The sequence below is a fragment of the Cyclopterus lumpus genome, chromosome 12 (assembly GCF_009769545.1).
Source record: "Cyclopterus lumpus isolate fCycLum1 chromosome 12, fCycLum1.pri, whole genome shotgun sequence".
NCBI lineage: Eukaryota > Metazoa > Chordata > Actinopteri > Perciformes > Cyclopteridae > Cyclopterus > Cyclopterus lumpus.
Window position 1 is genome coordinate 8,340,121 of NC_046977.1, and position 20,128 is coordinate 8,360,248.

General features: G+C 39.3%; 1 protein-coding gene across 1 annotated transcript in view; it reads left to right on the plus strand.

Annotated features, from left to right (window-relative positions):
* The window catches only part of LOC117740635 (astrotactin-2-like), a 227,485-nt gene that overhangs the window by 108,577 nt on the left and 98,780 nt on the right, over window positions 1–20,128 (plus strand). Inside the window, exons 7-10 of the mRNA XM_034547153.1 lie at window positions 5,366–5,533; window positions 14,285–14,369; window positions 15,318–15,392; window positions 18,606–18,743. Coding sequence (XP_034403044.1) covers window positions 5,366–5,533; window positions 14,285–14,369; window positions 15,318–15,392; window positions 18,606–18,743 — 466 coding nt within the window. The remainder of the gene's footprint in view (window positions 1–5,365; window positions 5,534–14,284; window positions 14,370–15,317; window positions 15,393–18,605; window positions 18,744–20,128) is intronic.

Consider the following 20,128-nt stretch of genomic DNA (forward strand, 5'->3'; position numbering starts at 1 on the left):
GAGCCACTATCCATCAAGGTACACCTTTTGTTTCTTTTCTGTTCTTCCCCAGCCATAATTGGATACAGTTGTCCTTCAAGCAGCATACTGCAGGGACGACTGTCTACATACACACGCTGTTATTGAGTGATATTATGCAATTTGTAGACGTTTTGTTGTTAGGAGGAACAGCTAATGGGCCAGGGACAGCTCTGCATGCTTCCACTGTTTCTATTTACAAATGGCTTGCAGTAAAATCTCCATCCCCTCTACCGTGATTTGTGGTTCTACATTCTAATGCTTTTCAGTGTCAGTGCCCCTTCTGCACGACTGATGAAGTAGAAAAGACGCACATCCATTCAACAAAAAGTAAATCATGTGCTAAAACCCCCAAAAGGTCCACACACTGAAAGCTCTCAATGGAAAAAGAAGAAAAAAAATGATTTATTGTCACCACAAACAACTGAACAACATTTGGAGCCATCAGACTGATGAAGAGCATTGTGCTCAACATTTGATTGTTTTTTTCCCCCCTTTGCTTTTGCAGTGAGAGTATTCAGTGTGAAGACGTATCACATGCGACTGCGTAGATTTTAATACTAACCCAATCTACCGTTTCAGTAGACACAACCATTCTATTTAACTCAAGGTTTTATTTGTGCTTTACACAAGTGTTGTATGACATCCATGCAAAACGTTGTCAAGATACCAGACTAATAGAACCTGGACTTAAAAATGAAAGAAATGATGATACTAATTAGTTCGTAATACTCTCTTCTGTCTTTTACACGCTAACATTGAGACGGTGCACCACATATTTTTTAAATAAATGTCGATTCAGGATAATCAAGGATGTACAGTAGTGCCCAGGCAGATGCTTAGAGTGTCCTCCAACTGAGTCTGTTTTTAAATTTGTCGTTGGCTTTGGGAAAATTGTAAATTGTATCCGTGTATTGGCAAGATACCACAGTATAAACCTTGCTGGGAGGTAAGAGAGCCCAATGTGGAAAATGTGCAAGGAGTTAAGCGAAGTTAGAGCTGAGGCAATTTAACTAATGATTGCCATATCTCTGAGAGCCTTCACATATTAGTCGATCAGATGCTCTTGCCGCCGGGGCCACATTTCTGGTCCGCCCACACACCCTCAATGTGTGTGCACATGGACACACAATGTAAATGGGACAGTACACACAACTCTAGCTTTTTAGAGTTTATTTACTGTGTGATAACTTGAAAGATGGACACCACAATTTAAGCCAATGTACTGTAAATGACTTTTAATGTTCAGTGGTTTGAGTTTTTTGGGTTTTCCTCTTATCAGTTTCCCCCAGACCAATCACATTGCAGTTCACTTCTCATACAGTGTCATTGGCTTCTGTCGAATCATAATGACATCTGGCCTCATACAAGAACCACAAACAGAGTTCTTCTTCAGTGGAGATTGATGGAAGATAAATTGTGTCATTCACCGATTTTCTTGCACTAAAATGTTTCCAAATTGACTAAAATAAAATATACATCTTAGACAAACCTAATTCAAATTGAATATTCTGTTCACCATCTCGTTAATATACTGTATTGCATAGTTTTATTGGCTTTGGTACGGCAACTTTTCAATATAATGTTCTCAATCCAAACAGCTGCCTCAGGGTCTTGCAGGTTTCTGTCCAGGGTCACCTGTAACACCACCTGACAGTGTAACATCACCTTCTGTAGGCTATGGTACTTTCTCGTCTAATATCTCCATAACTCACGTTCCCTTCATCACTTGTTATCTTTTTCTCTACTTTTTGTGAAAACTGCCCACAAAAAGGGCAATGTTGCCAGTTATGCCGAAGATGAAATCTGGTGGCAGACATCAGGCAGAAATGAGCTCTCTACAACTGGTCTTTTTAAGAGAGTTTGTTCAATTCAACTTTAAATACTTGTATGAACTGGTCTCACAGAGGTTTAGACTACACAACACTGTAGGCCATTGCACGATATCTCTACAACTATAACAGTCAACGTGCTGGCACGTTTAATGCTGATATGTGTAGTCACTGTAAAATGATTATTGATTGTTTATTTCTGACCTCTTCCCCTCTGCTCTACCATTACTAACGAGGCAGACTTTCCACTAATACACAAATATATCTTTTTTTTAAAGTTTGGATGCTCCTTGAACTGACCTCTGACCCTGCTGATATGTGTAGTCACTGTAAAATGATTATTGATTGTTTATGTCTGACCTCTTCCCCTCTGCTCTACCATTACTAACGAGGCAGACTTTCCACTAATACACAAATATATATTTTTTAAAGTGTGGATGCTCCTTGAACTGACCTCTGACCCACTGCTAAATTCAATTTAAAGTGTAACTTTTAACATAAGATACAAACAAAATCAATGGATGAATATGGCTGATATGTCCTGTGGATATTCATAATGACTTAATGAGAATTCATTATTTAAATTGTGATGACTCCAATGCGGGACAATCGTTACATGGTAGCCCCCATTCCAGGTAAACCTCCAAGAACAGGGACATCATCCGTATGTTGTGTGTTCCATAAAGCATTTATTTTGTATGTTTTTCTTTTACTTTAAGTTGTGTTGTTCGTCTGCAAACTTGCTTACTGGGATTGCACTCAGATACTTAAAGGAGACACCTGAGGCCGAGCAGATGTGATAAAAGGGCGGCTTAACTCATTAGTCTGGCAGGCATACAGTCGGCAGCAGGCAGGGAGTCAGAGCAAACAAACTAACAAATCCAACAGATAAACAAACAAAGCAAATCCAAACTGCCAAGCCGCGTATAAATATAAGTTGGTTAAGACAGGAACCGGCAGACAGGAATAAAGACTATAATGCCAGCTACAATGCAAAGCATATGATCTGACACGCAAGACGTGTGAGCTACACACTCTAAACTACTTTATTCATACAGGGGAATTAAATAGGGGATGGGAGTAAGGGAGACAACAAAGGAGATGATAAACACAAACAACACAGTACATAAGCTAATGTGGGCTCAGAGGAAGGAAGCGATACACGGATAATCATATAAACATCTAGTTTACAGTCAAAATCATGACGAACTAAATCTAACATTGGCAGAAATAAACATATCTCTCCGAGGTGAATACTTAGTATTCCTATTTTAGCACTCCAAAGTGTGATGTGAATCATGGGATTATTTTACAACTTAACTAAAAATGTACATATTTAATATTAAGTCGAGGAAGGCGTTGTGACACAAGATTGAAAGGTAAATAATTAGATAATAATAACAGTTTAAGTGGATGTTTGATAGATAAACAAATACTCAATGTTCATATGATGATCCACATCTGTTCCCAAAGCAGTTGAAAGGGGTTCAATCGAACACAATAATTTCCCCCCAGTCTTTTGCACCCAATTGACAATATGCACAGCAACATTGACATACACTCAGCAATGTTCTTACTGCTCAGGAGGGGTTTTCTTCACAGGTCTCAAGGAAACCAAACCATAATATAACAATTGCCTCCTCACTGTGGGAGCTGACAACATTACATTTGTCCACTCTCTCAGCAAATGAGGGCTACTGGCAGTTCTGTTCTCTAACTGCAGTGCTGCAGGAAATAGGCTCGTTATGCTCACCTCTGGTCAGCCTGACTTGGGAGATGCTTTTAGGGATCCCATCTGGAGAATTGCGTGTGTATTCCAGCCTTTTGGGGCCGTTTTAGTGGTACTGAATACTTACTTTTTTAAGAACAGCAACAACATCCCTTGTTTTTCAGAGAGTGTGCATCTATGATTCTTCAATATTTACCCATTCTATGAATTGTACACTCAATTAATAACATTTATGTGTCGTAGCAAGACAGCATGCAGTCCTTTTTATAGCACAATCACCTTCTCGTATATTATCCCATATTCTCATTAATTTGCACATCAATATAAGGTGGACACGCTATAATTTTACTTCAATCCATACTGCAGGTGCAATATTTACTTGAAGGCAACACATGCAGGCCTGCTAATATTATGTACAGTCTAAATGAGTTATGTCAAGTTTGCCAGGTAGGCAGAAAATACAACTTGAACACATTAGTGTATTTTTCAAAAGCTCTATGTGGGTCAGGCTGTCCCGGTGTGACACTTCAAATGACATCTAAAATAGTAGGAAGTAAAACAATACAAAACTGGAATGTGGATGAGGCTTGGGATATACAGTATATGCTTTATCAGCATTATTTGTAGGGTAAAGTATTACTCTCTGGGTTATGTATTTTACTGCAGGGAATCATATTTGATTGCTGGCTACTGTCACTGCTTTTCCATCAACATTAATCCTCTGTCTAAAAATAAACATCCTGGAGAACACACATCATGAAATAAATAAATGAGGGAATCATTTTTCTCAATCTCACAACTGGTGTCTTCATATCCTTCCCCAAATGTAGCATCAATGCCCCATCAATATAGACACAATGTAGTTGTATAAGACTATTTGTGTTCACGAGAGGGCTGAAGCACAATCTCCCAAAGCTCCCTTTGGAACTTAAAGTCATTGGCATCAATTAAGGATAATCTTGTTCCGTGATCAGAGTTTAACGATTGGTCTGGGAGCAGTAAGAACGAAAGGTAGGTCCCTGCCAATGAGCATAGCGTTTACTGAGTGACTTGTGAAACTCTTTTAGCCCCTCAACTCCAATCCCCAGGGAAATCCTATCAATACACACATTATGGGTCTTAATTTTCTCATTTAAATTCAGCGTGGTCAGGAGGGGACTTGAAATTACAGTGAAAATAAAATAATTAGCTACTTCCCAATTGATTATGTAATAGGACCAGGAAAGGGGCGTTTAATGCTGGAGCGTGACACCTTTGTCTCCCCCCTCTGTCAGTGAGAGTAACTTCCCTCTGGGAGAGATTATAGCGATGGACCAGCAGCGTGGAATATGGCAGCAGCCATGGCGGAAGCATCCATGAAAAGTTTCTGGGGTGGATGCTTCAGATACATAAGAAACTGTGCAAGGTTTATGGTATAAAAAAAAGGGCATGGGAAGACTTAGAGATAAGGCTCATTGGGACCTGGGAGATGGGGCATGCACACCTGCAGGCAAATGTGCGCTAATTCATGGTAAAGTAAGGTAAACGCCAGCCATCGCCAGTCAGGGATACTGCGAAATACAGAGAGCTTTCCCTGGTGGCAAAAGGCTTTATCAGCAATGTGTGAATGTGTGAAAGCTTGAATGTAATGCATGTTCATACATATGTATATCTGAGTCCGTCACTGGAGTTTCAAAATATCAAACAATACAGTACAATACAATGTTTTATTGTTATAGTTTTTTTTTCTTCAAAAAACTAAATAATGATCTTTTCTTTTCTTTTTCTTTTTTCTTCTTTTTTTCAGGAAGTAGTTTTGTGGTGAGCATGGGCAGCTTCCTGGATGTTTCTAATTGGCTCAACCCAGCCAAGCTAACGCTCTACTATCAGACCAACTCTTCTACACAGTGGGTCCTGGACTACTGTGGCCAGAGGACCACTGAGCCCTGCGAGCAGCTTTGTGATCAGGACACAGGTGAGGCCACACAAACATGCACGACCTTGTGTCGACTTGACATTCTATGCACTGGTTAGAAAAGTATTTTCCATCGGCCACATTGAGTATTTGGAGATTAGAAGGATATATAGGTATTTTAATCTCTTTTTTTGTTGTGATGATTGGCAACACGCCAACACTGTGTGGAGGAAGGAAGGACAGCTTCCTCTTCTCCTACAGGGTACCTTCATAAAGGTTCTTCAGTGTCTCTGATTTGAAAAAAAGTCCTTGATGGAGCCCAATAGAACTGCTCTTTGCACATTGGACACATTGTATTGAAACTGGCAGTCTGGCAGTGATACATAATATTCGCAATCGTTGTGCAGTAGTGAAAGCATTAACAGTTGGATTTAGATTTGTGTAGTTATTACCACTAGCCTCAAGCATATCCCAGAGTAAGCAATTGAATACATTAATATTAAATGCATGTGGCATTTTATATTTGACTTTTAAAGCCTTTTTACAATACTTTAAGTGAAGTTCTACAGTATGAGATTAACTGCTATGTACGTACAAACAGATATACACTCAAATGCCCTTATTCCTACTCTAAATGTCTTACAATCTATCTTTAGTTGTTCTCCATAAACATTAAGTTGATATGATATTTTGAACCATAAAATAATCATGAAAAATGATTCAGGTTTTGGAGAAATGTTTTAAATGTCTAAAATACCTTTTATATATCATTAAATATAAAAGCACATTCAACATATAACAACAAAGTACACACTTTTTGGTATTTGTATGCTGCTTCACTTTAAAATAATGGTAAAAATCTTCCCACAACTTTAGCAATTTGTTTTAGTGAGGAGGCAGCTATCTTGAATCTCCTGCGTTACACTAACACACTAATAGAGGACAGTCAGAAATGCACCACACACTAGGCAAATGGGAGTAAAAAGAATAACATATTGGGATCCATGTGTGATCAGCTGGGTTGCCAGTCAAGAATTTCTCACACTGTAGTAATTGTGGCTGGAGATTGTTTGCTTTCCTTAAACAACGGAGTAAATGTAACATACTTCTAAAGATGGAGTCAAAGCTTAGTAAAAACAAGCTGTGGACAACAACATCATTACTGTGTAAAACCCTCAGTGCCTGTGGCCCCATCCAGGTATATCATTTGCAGCCTACGTATGTAAATAATCACTGTGTACAAGTTTGTGAAAATATGTGTGCTTAAACTACACCAAACGAAAGCCAAACGTACAACGTGATGTTTTTTTTATCTTCCCTCGAGTGCTGTAACTCCCTTGTGTATTTTGTGCCCAACTAGAGGAAGTCTAAGCTCATTAGAATGGATTACATCTGTAATGTATGTGAAATGTATGTCACCCTGGTCAAGGGCATGTTGTGGGCTAATGCATTATGTATTAGAGCTCCAGACACTCAACTCACTCGGTACACATGAAGATGCAGAAGATGGAGTTGGAACGTGTTTGTGGATTGTGAATGTGTGCGTACATGTGTGTGTAAGATTCCATCAATCCCTGTATGTTAATGCGTTGTGAGATCAATAATAGTTTAAATTCAATGATGAGGTCATGTACTTATCCAGACCCAAGTACATTCGGCATTCTCACTTAATCAGTACTTCTGACTCCCCTTGTCTCTTTGTATCTCTCCACCTATTCTGCTTTTTTTGTATGCGTCCTTTTTAGCAGCTAGATTATTTGATCAGTAATCTGCTCGAGAGTATGTTGTATTTCCCCAGGGCATCCACACCCACTCCACAACCGAATTACAGATGTTTCGAAAGAGCTTTCTATTTCCATCACTGTCCTGTAGCATGCATCATAGCAGCCGTACAATGGCATTCAACAATGAACACGCACGCAGGCACGTGCACACACACACACGCACGCACACACACGCACAATACCTGAAATTACGTCTTTCATCCAAGCACTTGTACTGCAATTCCAACAATGGGGCGAACCACTGGTGGGGAAATTTCAAAGTGTAAATCACAGAGGGAAGCTCTGCTCTGTCTTTTGAGCATGCTGCCATTCTGGCCTAACAATAAGCAATATTAAAGTGCGTCTTTTATATTTTGTCAAGTGACAGAAGTGCACCTGCTCGGGCGAGTCTTGTTAAATATGGAAAACTCAAAACAAGCCGTCAAAGACACACACACACACACACACATTACATTACATTACATGTCATTTAGCTGACGCTTTTATCCAAAGCGACTTACAATAAGTGCATTAAACCATGCACATGTGGACTGGTGATGTTTGGATGTAACTGACTGTGCAATGTTCAAAACACAGAAATGTGTGTGAAAGTGTATGTGTATAGTGATACAATAAAGTAAACCCCAAACATGACTATAATATTAGAAAAAAACTGTGGCTGACTGAGGTGCAACACATATATATATGTATATATATATATATAATTTTTTTTTTAATCTTGCAAAAATAGAAACACAGCTGGGTGTGGGGGTGCTATCAGCAGTCCTGCTTGTCCTAACAAAAACTGACCTTGGACATGGTGACATTTGCACAGAGATTCGAAATAAGAATTTGTCTGTTGTACATTTCAGGAATTCAAAAAAGGGCCGATTGCTGCTTACAGACAGGTGAAAGGGTCAAATGACATCTACGTGCATTTGATACTCCCATTGTGGCTGCCAATGTCCCACATTAAGCTGTAAACTTTGTTTCTAATCTTCATTTAATCATTTAAAGATGCCCACCTTTCACCTGGGAACATGAAATAAACACATTTGACCCAATCGCATCCATCAGTTTTCCCCAAACATATACAGAGACTCTGGCAGTCTCACTTTTGACGGGTATCTTTTCACCAAGTCTTCCTGCTTCAGTTTCACGCTGGTTGACTGCCACTGGGCCTACTAGTCACAGTATCACTGTGCCTGGATAATCAATCCTCCCTGCCCTCACCTTCATCCTCTGACTAAAAAGGTTAGTGGATAAATGGGATGATGCAACTGTTTCTATTGCCTGATAGCTGCATAGGATCTAGATGACTGCAGTTAGACGTTGACAATGGATCGTCTTCGTAGCAACTGATGCTGTAATAACAGCTTGATACTGAGAACGTAATAAAAAGTCCCTGTAAATGGGTTGAAAATAGAAGGCATCCATAAATATGTAATATATGCAACGTGATGACTCACACTTATTATGAGTTAATGTCTTCATTTATCAGTGTGTCCTATCTAGTTATATGGCCTACTAAGGGGGAATAGCTTGCATTCACAACCTTTCCATCTATCATCCTAACTAACCTCATAAAGACCTAAGAAGCTCCTCAACTGCCCTTTTGTTTTCATCATTTAAAATGATGTCTCCTTGGCTCCTCCAACCTTACCTAATTGGAAGAGAAACCGCTGGACCGTCTTACCATGTAAACCAGCTTCATCCTTCCAAGGAGAAAACACTTGTGTTACATCTGCCAGAGGACTTTGGTTAGAATTTGGGTCCTGGAAATGTTATACAACAAGTGTGCATTTGCATCAAGACAACAATAACTATTTTATGTCCCCGTACTATGACCCTTGAAATGTGAACATTATACAAACGGCCACAGTGAGAGATTAGAAATCATTATAATGAAATGCGTATTTTGGTAAAATGAGGTTTGTTAAACAGATGAAAGAGTGAAGAGAAAGGATTTTGGTTCTGAAGTAATTGCCACTTGAACTTCTTTTAGATGTTGGCTATTAATTTAGAACAGAAGGATGGTTACAGTGAGAGAAAGGAAAGAGGTTGGGAATGAGAACACAACAGTGACACAATAGTGACACATTCTATTGGCAATCTAATATTGGTGTTTATCTCCATATGCAGTGTCAGGTTGTGTGTCGGTGTAGAAACCTAGCTGGAGTGTAACAAGAAAGGGACTGGGTGAGCACAGTTGGATAATTGTTTCCATTAAATGGCCATTTCCAATCTCAGGTGATTAGCTCTAAATTAGGCCACCGACATGGTTCAATCAGTCAACCATAACGTTTGGCATCACTGAACAGGCTCTATGCACAGCAGATTGTTTCATATTTCAGGGGAAATCTCAATTTCCAAACATTTCGAGAAAGCAAGGAACTGCAGAAGAGTAGTAGTAGAGTAGAAGTAGTTAATATCTTTAACACAGCAGTCTGCAGCCAACAACAGCCCTCACACTTCAGCTGGACCAAGCTTCTTCTTCAAAATTGTTTGCTGGAATATTAAAGTATTTATTCCCTTAATGTTGGCAAAGACTGTTATTTACTGCCCTAATATGTCGTCCTAATAATGACATTTTATGATTCTGAAGATCCTGAATTACTTTAGTTTGTAATATAGTATAATATTAGTTAGGTTATCAACTTATTTCTGTCAGTGTCTAAAAGTCTAAATTTGTTTAAGTAAGTCTTTAAAATATTGTGTCAAAATAAAATAAATAAAATAATTAATAAACATATATGTAGGTGTGTACATTTTATTTAAGCTTGCCCTTTAAATTAATTAATTAAAACTATGATTTAGATATGAACAGTTATGCTCCGTCTGTTTAATAGGCAATTAATTAATTAATTGTCATAACTCAAATGTCTTCTGTTTACAGTCGACTCATTGATTAAGTATTTCTGTGCATGACCTATCTGTCGTTGGATCTGATTGAGAAAAATGTGGCCCATAGATTAAAAACAATCCACCAGCCGCATCCAGTGAGCTGCATCATCACTGCATGTGCAGACTTTCTTTATTTTGTCCTCGGAGCTGTGGGCTTTTGGCTATCTGAAGGAGCAGTTAAAGACCCTTTCCAAACGCCACTCTCTTTTTCTTCAGAGTAAGGTGTTTTTTTTAACCTATAAGTCCCCCTGCAGCTAAAAGCTTTATTAGAATGGCTCCTGATAGGGCTATAACCTCTGTGTCAGCTCCATCAGTGAGAAAGAGATCCCAAAGAGGTTTTATCCATCTAAATATAGCAATCTAGTTACACATATTCTGGCCATAAAATGTATTGAAATCAAAAGAAGACCATGTTAAATATTAACTGCACTGCATATTGTGGCCTCTCCACTTAATTCAGTAATGCAATTCTATAACATACAAAGTTACATTTCATCATAATCATAACAAGAAGTAATCAACAGTAATGCAATTGGAGCCATTAAATGAATTCCTAAGATATTAGAAAATAGAACGACATGAAAGCCCACTGGAAACACCGATTATATACAATAAATAAATCAATGAGCCACCACATCAGCAACTGTTCCAAACCAGTAGCGTAACAGATGTGCTGGCGTGGCTCGTGTCGCTCTCGAATCTCTCGAATCCCAACTTAACTCCAGCCAACTGCACTCTATAAATGTAAAAATGACTGCAGTTGGCATAGCACATTAGCAGCTCAGTGAAGTTCAAATTTAATGACCACACAATCCCAACTCCACGTCTCCTCCTTGTGTGGTGTTGTACTGCTCTGCTGGCTTTATCTTTTTAAGAGACTGTTTTTTTATTTTTTATTCACTAATTCTGCTCAACTCCTCCTCTTCAGATGAAAAATAGCCTCTTGGCTAACTCTGGCACATTTACACAAATGTTTATATTAATGTGCACTGTCCCTTATCAAATAAACAAATAAGATCCTATTGTTTTGTGGTTTGCTCAGCTTGTTGTCTACTCCCTCTGAGCTCTCTCAAGAATTTCTACAGTCAGTTTCAGTTTCTCTTCTCAACCACAAGCTCTCTTTTTTTAATATGCCTGTACTCTATCTGAACCAAACTGCTGCACACAACTCATTCGTGCAAGTTGTCTAAAGGTCAGTTAATCCAGCAGAATGTGTAATCAGGCAGACATATCTCTTCCCATTAATTGCTTCATCCTCCCTCAAAGGTATTTGCATAAAGGAAAGAAACACATTCCACTGATTACTTGCCAGGTGTGCCTCAGATTACACTGCGCTTCCGTGCGGGTGGACGCGACTGAGTGATTGTGTCCCTCTGCAGCCTCCAGTCCTTCACACATATATGGCTGTGCAATATGTGCATTGTGTTCATATGTGTAGGATACACATGTAAACCAATGATCCACGCTCAGTTGAGTGTGCGTTCTCTTTACTGCCATTTAATACAGTTGCCAGTATTGTTATCACATGGTGTGGACTCTGCTCACTTCTAAATGAGGAGTGTCCAATTCTAAATTGCACAAAGACCAACTTCTCAAATATCCAATTACAGTCATGAGCAACAATTTGTCACTGTGAATAAGCCGGTTGGAATTTTTCAAAGCTGCATTGGAATATTAATATTCAAGTATATGAAATAATCCACGCTATTGTCATCGTATTGCATTCTATACAATGATACACACTTAGTATTATTTTATTTTAGTTGAATAAGAAATCAAGTTCCATGTAAACATTGAAAATATCCAGTAATATGTCCAAATACAAGCAGGTGTTTGGGGCTTCAAGGGGATGCATTACATGACGGAGGCACTGGTAATTGAGGCACTGATTGACTTTTTGTAGTGTAAAATGTGTTGGCCATGTCCTATTAGACGCTTCCTCATGAACCGAACACAAGCCGAGTCTAACGGTTGTCAGCAGAAGGCACAGTCACTTGTCACTGGTGCTCCTGGAAGCAGCCGACTCCCATCTCCCCTCTCCAATTAATCACAAGTGCAGTCAGGCATTTTCTTTAGCGAATGAGCGTTTGCCATGTACATTTTTCCCATTGCATATGTAAGAAATGAATCTCAAGTTAAAGGTGCTATTGTCAGCCTAAACACTAACGGACTACTAATGAAAAAGCCAATTCTGGCAGACTAAGAAGGGAAAGGAAAGCGAGAGAAACTTCCCTCCTTACAACCTTTCCAGTGTGTAACTGGTAACATGCGATCTGACTGCACATGTGCAAGATGGATTTTATTAAGCAGTGCCTCTGGCAGTCAGGAAAAAAAGTACTTAGGTTAAATGTGTATGCAATGGGGTAGCAGAAATAGAGGTGTGTGTGTGTGTGTGTGTGCTTATGTCTCTGTGCCATGAACAGAATACATGTTTGCGTGCCTTGGAGTATGAAATCAAAGGAAATGTCTCCCCAAGAAAAACAACAGCATCAATCGCTTCAGCAAATGCCCTAAAAACACAATGTGTTTACCTTCAAGTGACAAAGCTCTCTATCCACAATACGAGTTATGACTCTTTCCTCTCAGGAACAAAGGAGGACGTAGTGTGCCAAACGTTTGCAGAGGGAGGATGTCAGGGTGGATGAGTGCACTGTAAAATGTATACTGTCAGATCAACAAAAACTAGCCAGTGAATGAAACATAGACTAAGTTCCCTCGCCATAATTAATAAAACTCCTTGAGTCTAAAGTGGAAGTCGCAAAGAAGTTCTTAAGATGTACAATGAAACAAAATGTTGCACTCAAATCAAGGACAGTCTTTTCATTTGGAGATGTTAGTATCACTATATTAAGATTTACAGTTATTTTTTCCCAGCATGCATTGCTTGTCTTCAGTAACATACTGTACACAACATATGCAGAACTAAACTGTTGAGAATACAGCAGTGTTACTGTGAAAACAACCAAATCATTTACAGTGTGTGACTTTAACAACGGAGATGGCTGTTTGTTTCCCATTATTGTAACCATGACAACCAAGGTTACCTTTCCATAACGACTCAGAAGAAATATACTGTTCTGTACAAATATTCTAAAAACAAATGATCATCATGGCTGCAGCTATTATCCTGCGATCTTTACACTCATCTTCTATTTGAAAATGTCGACAGTATTTGAATGTTACTGATTTTAAAGGGGAGCCATTTCCAGAGCGCCTGCTCCCCGTTCAGCGAGGGCGCGTGAAGCAGCTACGAGCGAATAAAAACATGTTTATTGCTTCTCTGTGTCCTCGCGGTGCATCAATCTGTGAGTGAGTCTTAAACCCATGAACTTCACCAGTACATTATTAAACACTTGGTGATGAAATGTGAATGGCGTTGGCCATGACACTTCTTTCCAGTGTGATGCCAGTATTATACTGCAGGTCAACAGAAAGCAGTCAGTAGCTTAATCTTGGGAACAGTGCTAATAGTTGGTGAAGCTGTCATTTACTTAACATTTCACAAATGCATCAATCCACACATGCAGTGTATTCTGGATATTTAATGTGTCATACACAACACTAAAGCCTTTCAATCTTTACTAAAAACTGATAGAATACATGATATAAACAAATGACCTATCCATGTGTGTGTTTAATGTTATCTGAGTAGTAGTAACAGGAGTGTGTATACAGATACAGAGGGGAACCAGGCACTGTTGATGTCCAAACAAAGGATGTATGATGACATATAACAGCAAAGTGTGGTTTTTTAACTCAATGTGTTGCTGGTGAGTCAGCAGCAGGTAGCCAGAGATGTACAAACTGACCCAAGCAGCTCGACCGGCAGCCTCCTGTTCCAAAACAAAATAGCCGTCTTGAGTGTCTCTGCTCGTTCCACTGATGATGAACAATACAACAGAATGATTGCCTTACGTTTTGTAAAATATTCCAGGAAATATCCCAGCTAATGGTATCAATGTAAATCCACTCCAGTTTGGTTCACCATAAAAAAATGTAGCTGGAAATGAAGATAGCGAGTGAACTGCTTTTCTTGATATACACCTAATGAATGAGCAGGCCACGGTCACTTACTTGGTCTTTTTTTTTGTCACATGCCGAGGATGAATGAATATCCACCACCGTGCCGCTCTCTTTATTGCAGGAGAATGCAGCTGTCATGAGGGTTATTCCCCTGATCCTGTCCATAAACACCTCTGTGTTCGCAGCGACTGGGGTCGGAACGAAGGGTAAGTCCTGTCTGCTCTACCCACTCATATCCAAGAACTCATTTGTACTTAAATGACCTTCTGGCTAGTTTCGCAGTACCCTACTCCAAGCTGCATTAGCGCACAATATTAACTTTACATAAAATAAAGGTGAATGGTTTGCTGTGATGGATTAGCTATCTGGAGAACGTTTCAAGTCTCTTTCGGTTGATCTTGAGAATATTAAAATTAATGGAAACCAAGGTAAGAAATCAATCTAATAACGTACTGTACGCTTTCAAAAATGGCCCAGAGTAATGTAAAATATAAGCAATTTGCAGTTAATGAGATAAAACATGCAAATGTCCCTGTAAGGTCTTTTAACTTGAGAATGAAGACTTTGAAGAGGTAATCAGAAACACGGATAGGAGGAGGAGAAGCTAGGAGGGAAGTTATAGTGTGTAATGAAAGAAAACAGCAGGGGTAGAAAGATATTGATGGAGTGGACGTGAAGAGAGAAATACATATGTAAGTGGAGAAGAACACAGAAGAAAGAAAGACTAATTGTATAAATTGACATGATAGGGAAGGAAAAATAAGTCAAATGAGCCTTGTCTCCCACTCTGACCTTGTTTGACAATTAGCTGGCTTGCCCACTCATTGATTCATTGAAAAGGTCCCACATTGTTATTCAACTCCATCACTCATCGTCTGGATTCAGTCCAGCAGCATCTCGCATTTTCACAGTTTTGTCGGAGTAACAGCTGACAGAGGGTATATGAAAACACAAATATGATCAAGCCATGTTAGTTTTGACCTTGTATTTGATTTACTTTGTATTATATACACAGTGTGGAGTAATGTATTTATGAATGTAAACAACATTAGGATTCTATACATTACATAAACGCATTTGAATGTGATATCAATTTTTAAAAGTTGAACATGACATGGAAATGTTGCCATGTGTCCCTCCTCTCTGTCCTCAAGTCCTTGGCCGTACGCTAACCTGGAGAAAGGCTATGACCTAGTGACAGGGGAGCAGGCCCCCGAGAGGATCTTCAGGTGAGTCCTTCACTTCCAGTGCATCTCCTGAGTGCATGAATGCGGCTGGCCATCTGTGACTGTGAACACACAATGGGATTGTGTGTGTGTGTGTGTGTGTGTGTGTGTGTGTGTGTGTGTGTGTGTGTGTGTGTGTGTGTGTGTGTGTGTGTGTGTGTGTGTGTGTGTGTGTGTGTGTGTGTGTGTGTGTGTGTGTGTGTGTGTGTGTGTGTGTGTGTGTGTGTGTGTGTGTGTGTGTGTGTGTGTGTGTGTGTGTGTGTGTGTGTGTGTGTGACAGAGCATACCGATGAGCAGATAGTTGGATGGACACAAATACAGGTCGTTCCCATGGGCTCCTGTGTGGGGAAATAGCCCATGGTGATGTCCAGGATGGTCTCCTTTCAAATACTTTTACTGCCATTTCTGAGAAATTTCTTCTCATTCTTGATGGGGCCATTGTGTGGGACATGTTTCAAAGGACCCATTTATTTCTATTTTATTTTTCCTCATTCAAATAGTCCAGATTAACCTGACCTGGTTCATTACGTGTTTTTAGACAAATGCTTTGTTTATATATACACACTTGGTGTTGTTGATGATGAGTATGTGGTCGTAGGTGTGGTCGTAGGTGTTGTCTAAGGTGTATATGGCCCTTCCATCACATAGTACTCACGTAGTTGAAATATTGAATGTTCCAGCGTTATGCACCATGTTATAGATGTACGTGTTGGTTATCAGGCACTTTATGGAATCTCGATAGGGACTTCATGAAAAGACGTTGGTAGACAGGATCCCTCCATTGCAACCAGTTATTTTGCACACTGACTGGATGTGTAATGCAAGTGGCACATGTTTTTTACGATCCCATAAACTATGTACAATTACAAGGTCGCCACATTAATTAATTTTCATATAGACTGCCATACAATCAGACATATTTTTGCAACAAGAGGAGTCGCCTACTAATGTCTTTTTAGAACCGGAGGTATCCGCCTGGTTGAGAGACGACATGTACAACCAGTTTGTTTTACAAGTAATATGTTTACCATATCATTTCAAACCAATAATAAGCTAAACAATCAAATACAATAATAACTGGTAGAGCTACTGCTCTGTAGCACTTTGAGACTGCTAAATATAAAGTGCAATACAAATAAAAATGTATTATTATTATTAGGTTCCGAGATTGGAAACTGAAAACCAGAGCTATACCGATACCAACATCTTGTACCGTTGCCTACAGACATATCGCCTTTTTGTCTAAACAGCTTTCGAAAGTTGATAGTGAATCTCCATATAGTTTTATTCAAGACTAACTAAAACACTTGTTTTAGCTGAAAACTAATTTACTGTACACGGGTATTTGGAAGTGATGGATTCCAGTACCAATCGTGAAATTTTTGTGCAAAACAACAAAAAAAAGTAATTATACATTTTGTGTTATATATGTGTTAAATGTTATAAATGCAAATGCACACTGATTTGTTTTAGCTTGATTTCATGTGCATTACCCCTCCAGTATGTTGGTAGGAAAAGCTCTTTGTTCACACTAAGTCTTGTAGAGTTAGCTTCTTGGCATCTGTCCACTTCAGATCAAATCAGGTAATGCAGAATATATTTGTTCAACACAAAAGCACATTTAAAGTGTCAGCAGTCCAGTGCCAGTTAAAAACACTACAGTATGTTGGATATGGGACTCCGATGGTGCCGGCATACACACCCACACACACTCACAAAGGTAGTAAAGAAATCGACTGCTTGGTCGAAGCGCTCAAGTTTTTGAGAGGAGAAAAATGAAAGGACAACTGCACACACACACACACACACACACACACACACACACACACACAGTAGCAGACCACATATACTTTCAGCCATGTACACACTTATACAGATAGCAGACACAGTGAGTAAAGACGCACCAACCAAGTGTAAATCATGTGGTTCCTGTTGTAGTGGTTCTGTATCTGCTGTGTTGAGGAGGATAGGAGAAAGGACTGCATTGCTCTTTGGCGTGACAGTGTTAGTCGGTCCAGGGATTGGTTTCACAGATGGCCAAACTTTGTGGGAAACCAATGATGCCTCTCACTTTTTTTATGCTAGGGGCAGTGAGGGAATAACCCTCTCAGAATAGTGGGTGAAAATGTAATGTATTTATTTCAATGTCATTTAACATTTTGAAGCCAAATTTGGATTTTCATTTTCATGATGGGAGGTCAGAATGAATGTAATGCATTCTGATTATCTTATTATAAATAATGTGCTGGCAGCTGCATTGTGTACAAGTTGAAGGTTTTTTTAACGTCGATGTTAGGCAGTTGAGAAGAATGCGGCGTTCCAGGAATCAGGACTTGTACATACCGTCAGGTTTGACAGGATGGATGAATGCAATGTTTACCATAGATAGACTTACATGATGTAGAAAGGGTGAAATAACAGGTTTGTATGTAATTTCCAAGCTTTTTGACATATGAAGCCAATCAAGTTGGGTTTCTGAGTGGGGATTTTTTATATTGCCGCCCACCTGCTCAGATGCACTTATTAATGCACATGATGCAAAGCACAGCTGTGTTCTGTGCCATTTGTAAGGCCCCACCATGTGTAGCTTATTCCCAAGTGAAAAGCCTCCTGAGGATTTAAATCTTCCCTCTGAAAACATCTCTGGCGAAGCAAAATAATTCAGCACACATGACACTAAAAAAAACGTGCTTCGCATTGTGCTGTTTCGCACGTTACATTTAAAAATACGGCAAATCCTTTTCCAAACGTCTTGATGCACCGCATGCAAATACCAATTGAATTAGTTGCAACACAGGACTGACAATATAAGCGTTCCCTGTTACACTAGTATGCTAATTAAATTCCCTTGAGAATTATTGGCTCTGACTTAATTTCCCTGCTGAATGTGGTTCTGCTTTTATTACATCGTTTTCTAAAGATGAATCATAGAAAACGTCAATACCATACTGTTACTTACCTTAAAATTACATTTGCATTATCCTGCAAGGAAATGAATACAAGGATGACCATATTGCCCATTATACGTATTACCCTTAATGTATTAAATGATACACTAAGCCATGTGATTACAAAATCTCTGTCTATCTAGCATGCCCTTACCACCCTTCATTCCTGCATGTATGCACATACTGTCCAATGTGTGTGAAGTAACACAATGTTATAATGTGACTGCAGTTTGATCGACATTCATGTCTTGTGGTTGTGCCAACACAGATCATTCTACAGTCTGGGCCAAGGCTTGTGGCTGCCAGTCAGCAAGAGCTTCGTGGTGCCACCGGTGGAACTGTCAATCAACCCCATCGCCAGCTGTAAGACAGACGTGCTGGTTACTGAAGATCCAGGAGAGGTCAGGTCAGTCTGATCAGCCCCGCGCTCCACACTTGTGTTGAAAGAGAAACTGTTGGACCAGAAAAACCTAAAGTCGCACAATACTGTACATCCATTTATTTATTTTCCTTTTTTTTTACAAGGCCCAATAAATACAGTATAAATCATGTAATTGTTTATGGATTTCTAAGTCATGGCTCTACAGCTTGAGCGGCAATAATATACATCTGTACTTCAATTGTGAGCTGTTTCCATGACAATAGCCTTAGTGTTGATACTGCTGACATCAGGACAGACGCTCACTACATATGACATACACATATGGCTGTATAACAGGGCATACTGTATATGACTGCCGGATGCATACAAGTATGCAGTGTGCTACCTGTAGTGCAAAGCAGTATGCTTTTTGCTCTAGGCAATTTTAATGTGGTTTATTTTTCATTGAAAAAACTGGTTAGAATTGAAGATAAGCATATACATATTTTTTTTTACATTTGTTTTAATTTTCTTTTTCTTCTTAAAAGAATTACTGAATCACTGTAAGACCTCACAGGTAATTAAACCTGAGAGGTTTTTAGTTTCAGAGGACTACGGTGACAGGCAAAGCACGATTAAAAAACTTAACTTTGGGCTATGCATGTAGAGATCCAAAACAAATTAATACAAACAGGGAAGGAGTGTCAACAAGGTTATGGATTTGGCACTCTCACGGTGCAAAAAAACAAATATTGGCAACATAAGGGTTATGATTTTTCATCCAACCAGCCAGTTGGAGCTGGCATGCATCAGTGCTGCTGAGCATCACAAAACACGTCAGAGTATCAGCTGCAGATTAAAACAATCACCCATCTATGGAATCCAACTGACACCAGCCTGGAAAGTGATATTTCCCTTCAAAACCAAATTGTGTGCCGTTGCTGCAGAGAGAAGGCTGCACTGGTCACATAATGTAAAGGAAAGAATGGTATCAAAGTACACAAGTACACTGTATGCCTGTGAATCACTGCAATTTATTATTTCACTCTGTCGCCACGCAATATAAGTTTAAACCATCCATCAACACTAATCACCAGTGCACATGATAGCTGTTCTGTTGGTACTGATGCAGTGATACAGGTTTTAATCAAAATACTGGTTTGGAGAAAAATATTCACCGATATAGTGTACGGATACTCGAGGCTATGAAGTTTACTAATCTGTAATTCAGAAAGCTACTGAACTGCTCTCTAATGTGTATCACATGAATTGTTGTTGCAATTTCACTATTCAGATTCTGCACAGGCTTAATTCAATTGCCTCGGGAGCACAGGACCCCCGAGGCAATTGTTCACATCTGCTTATTCTGACGTGAATGGGATTGCAGCACGGCATTAATTAAGTCAAGGTATGTCACTTACTTTAAAAAC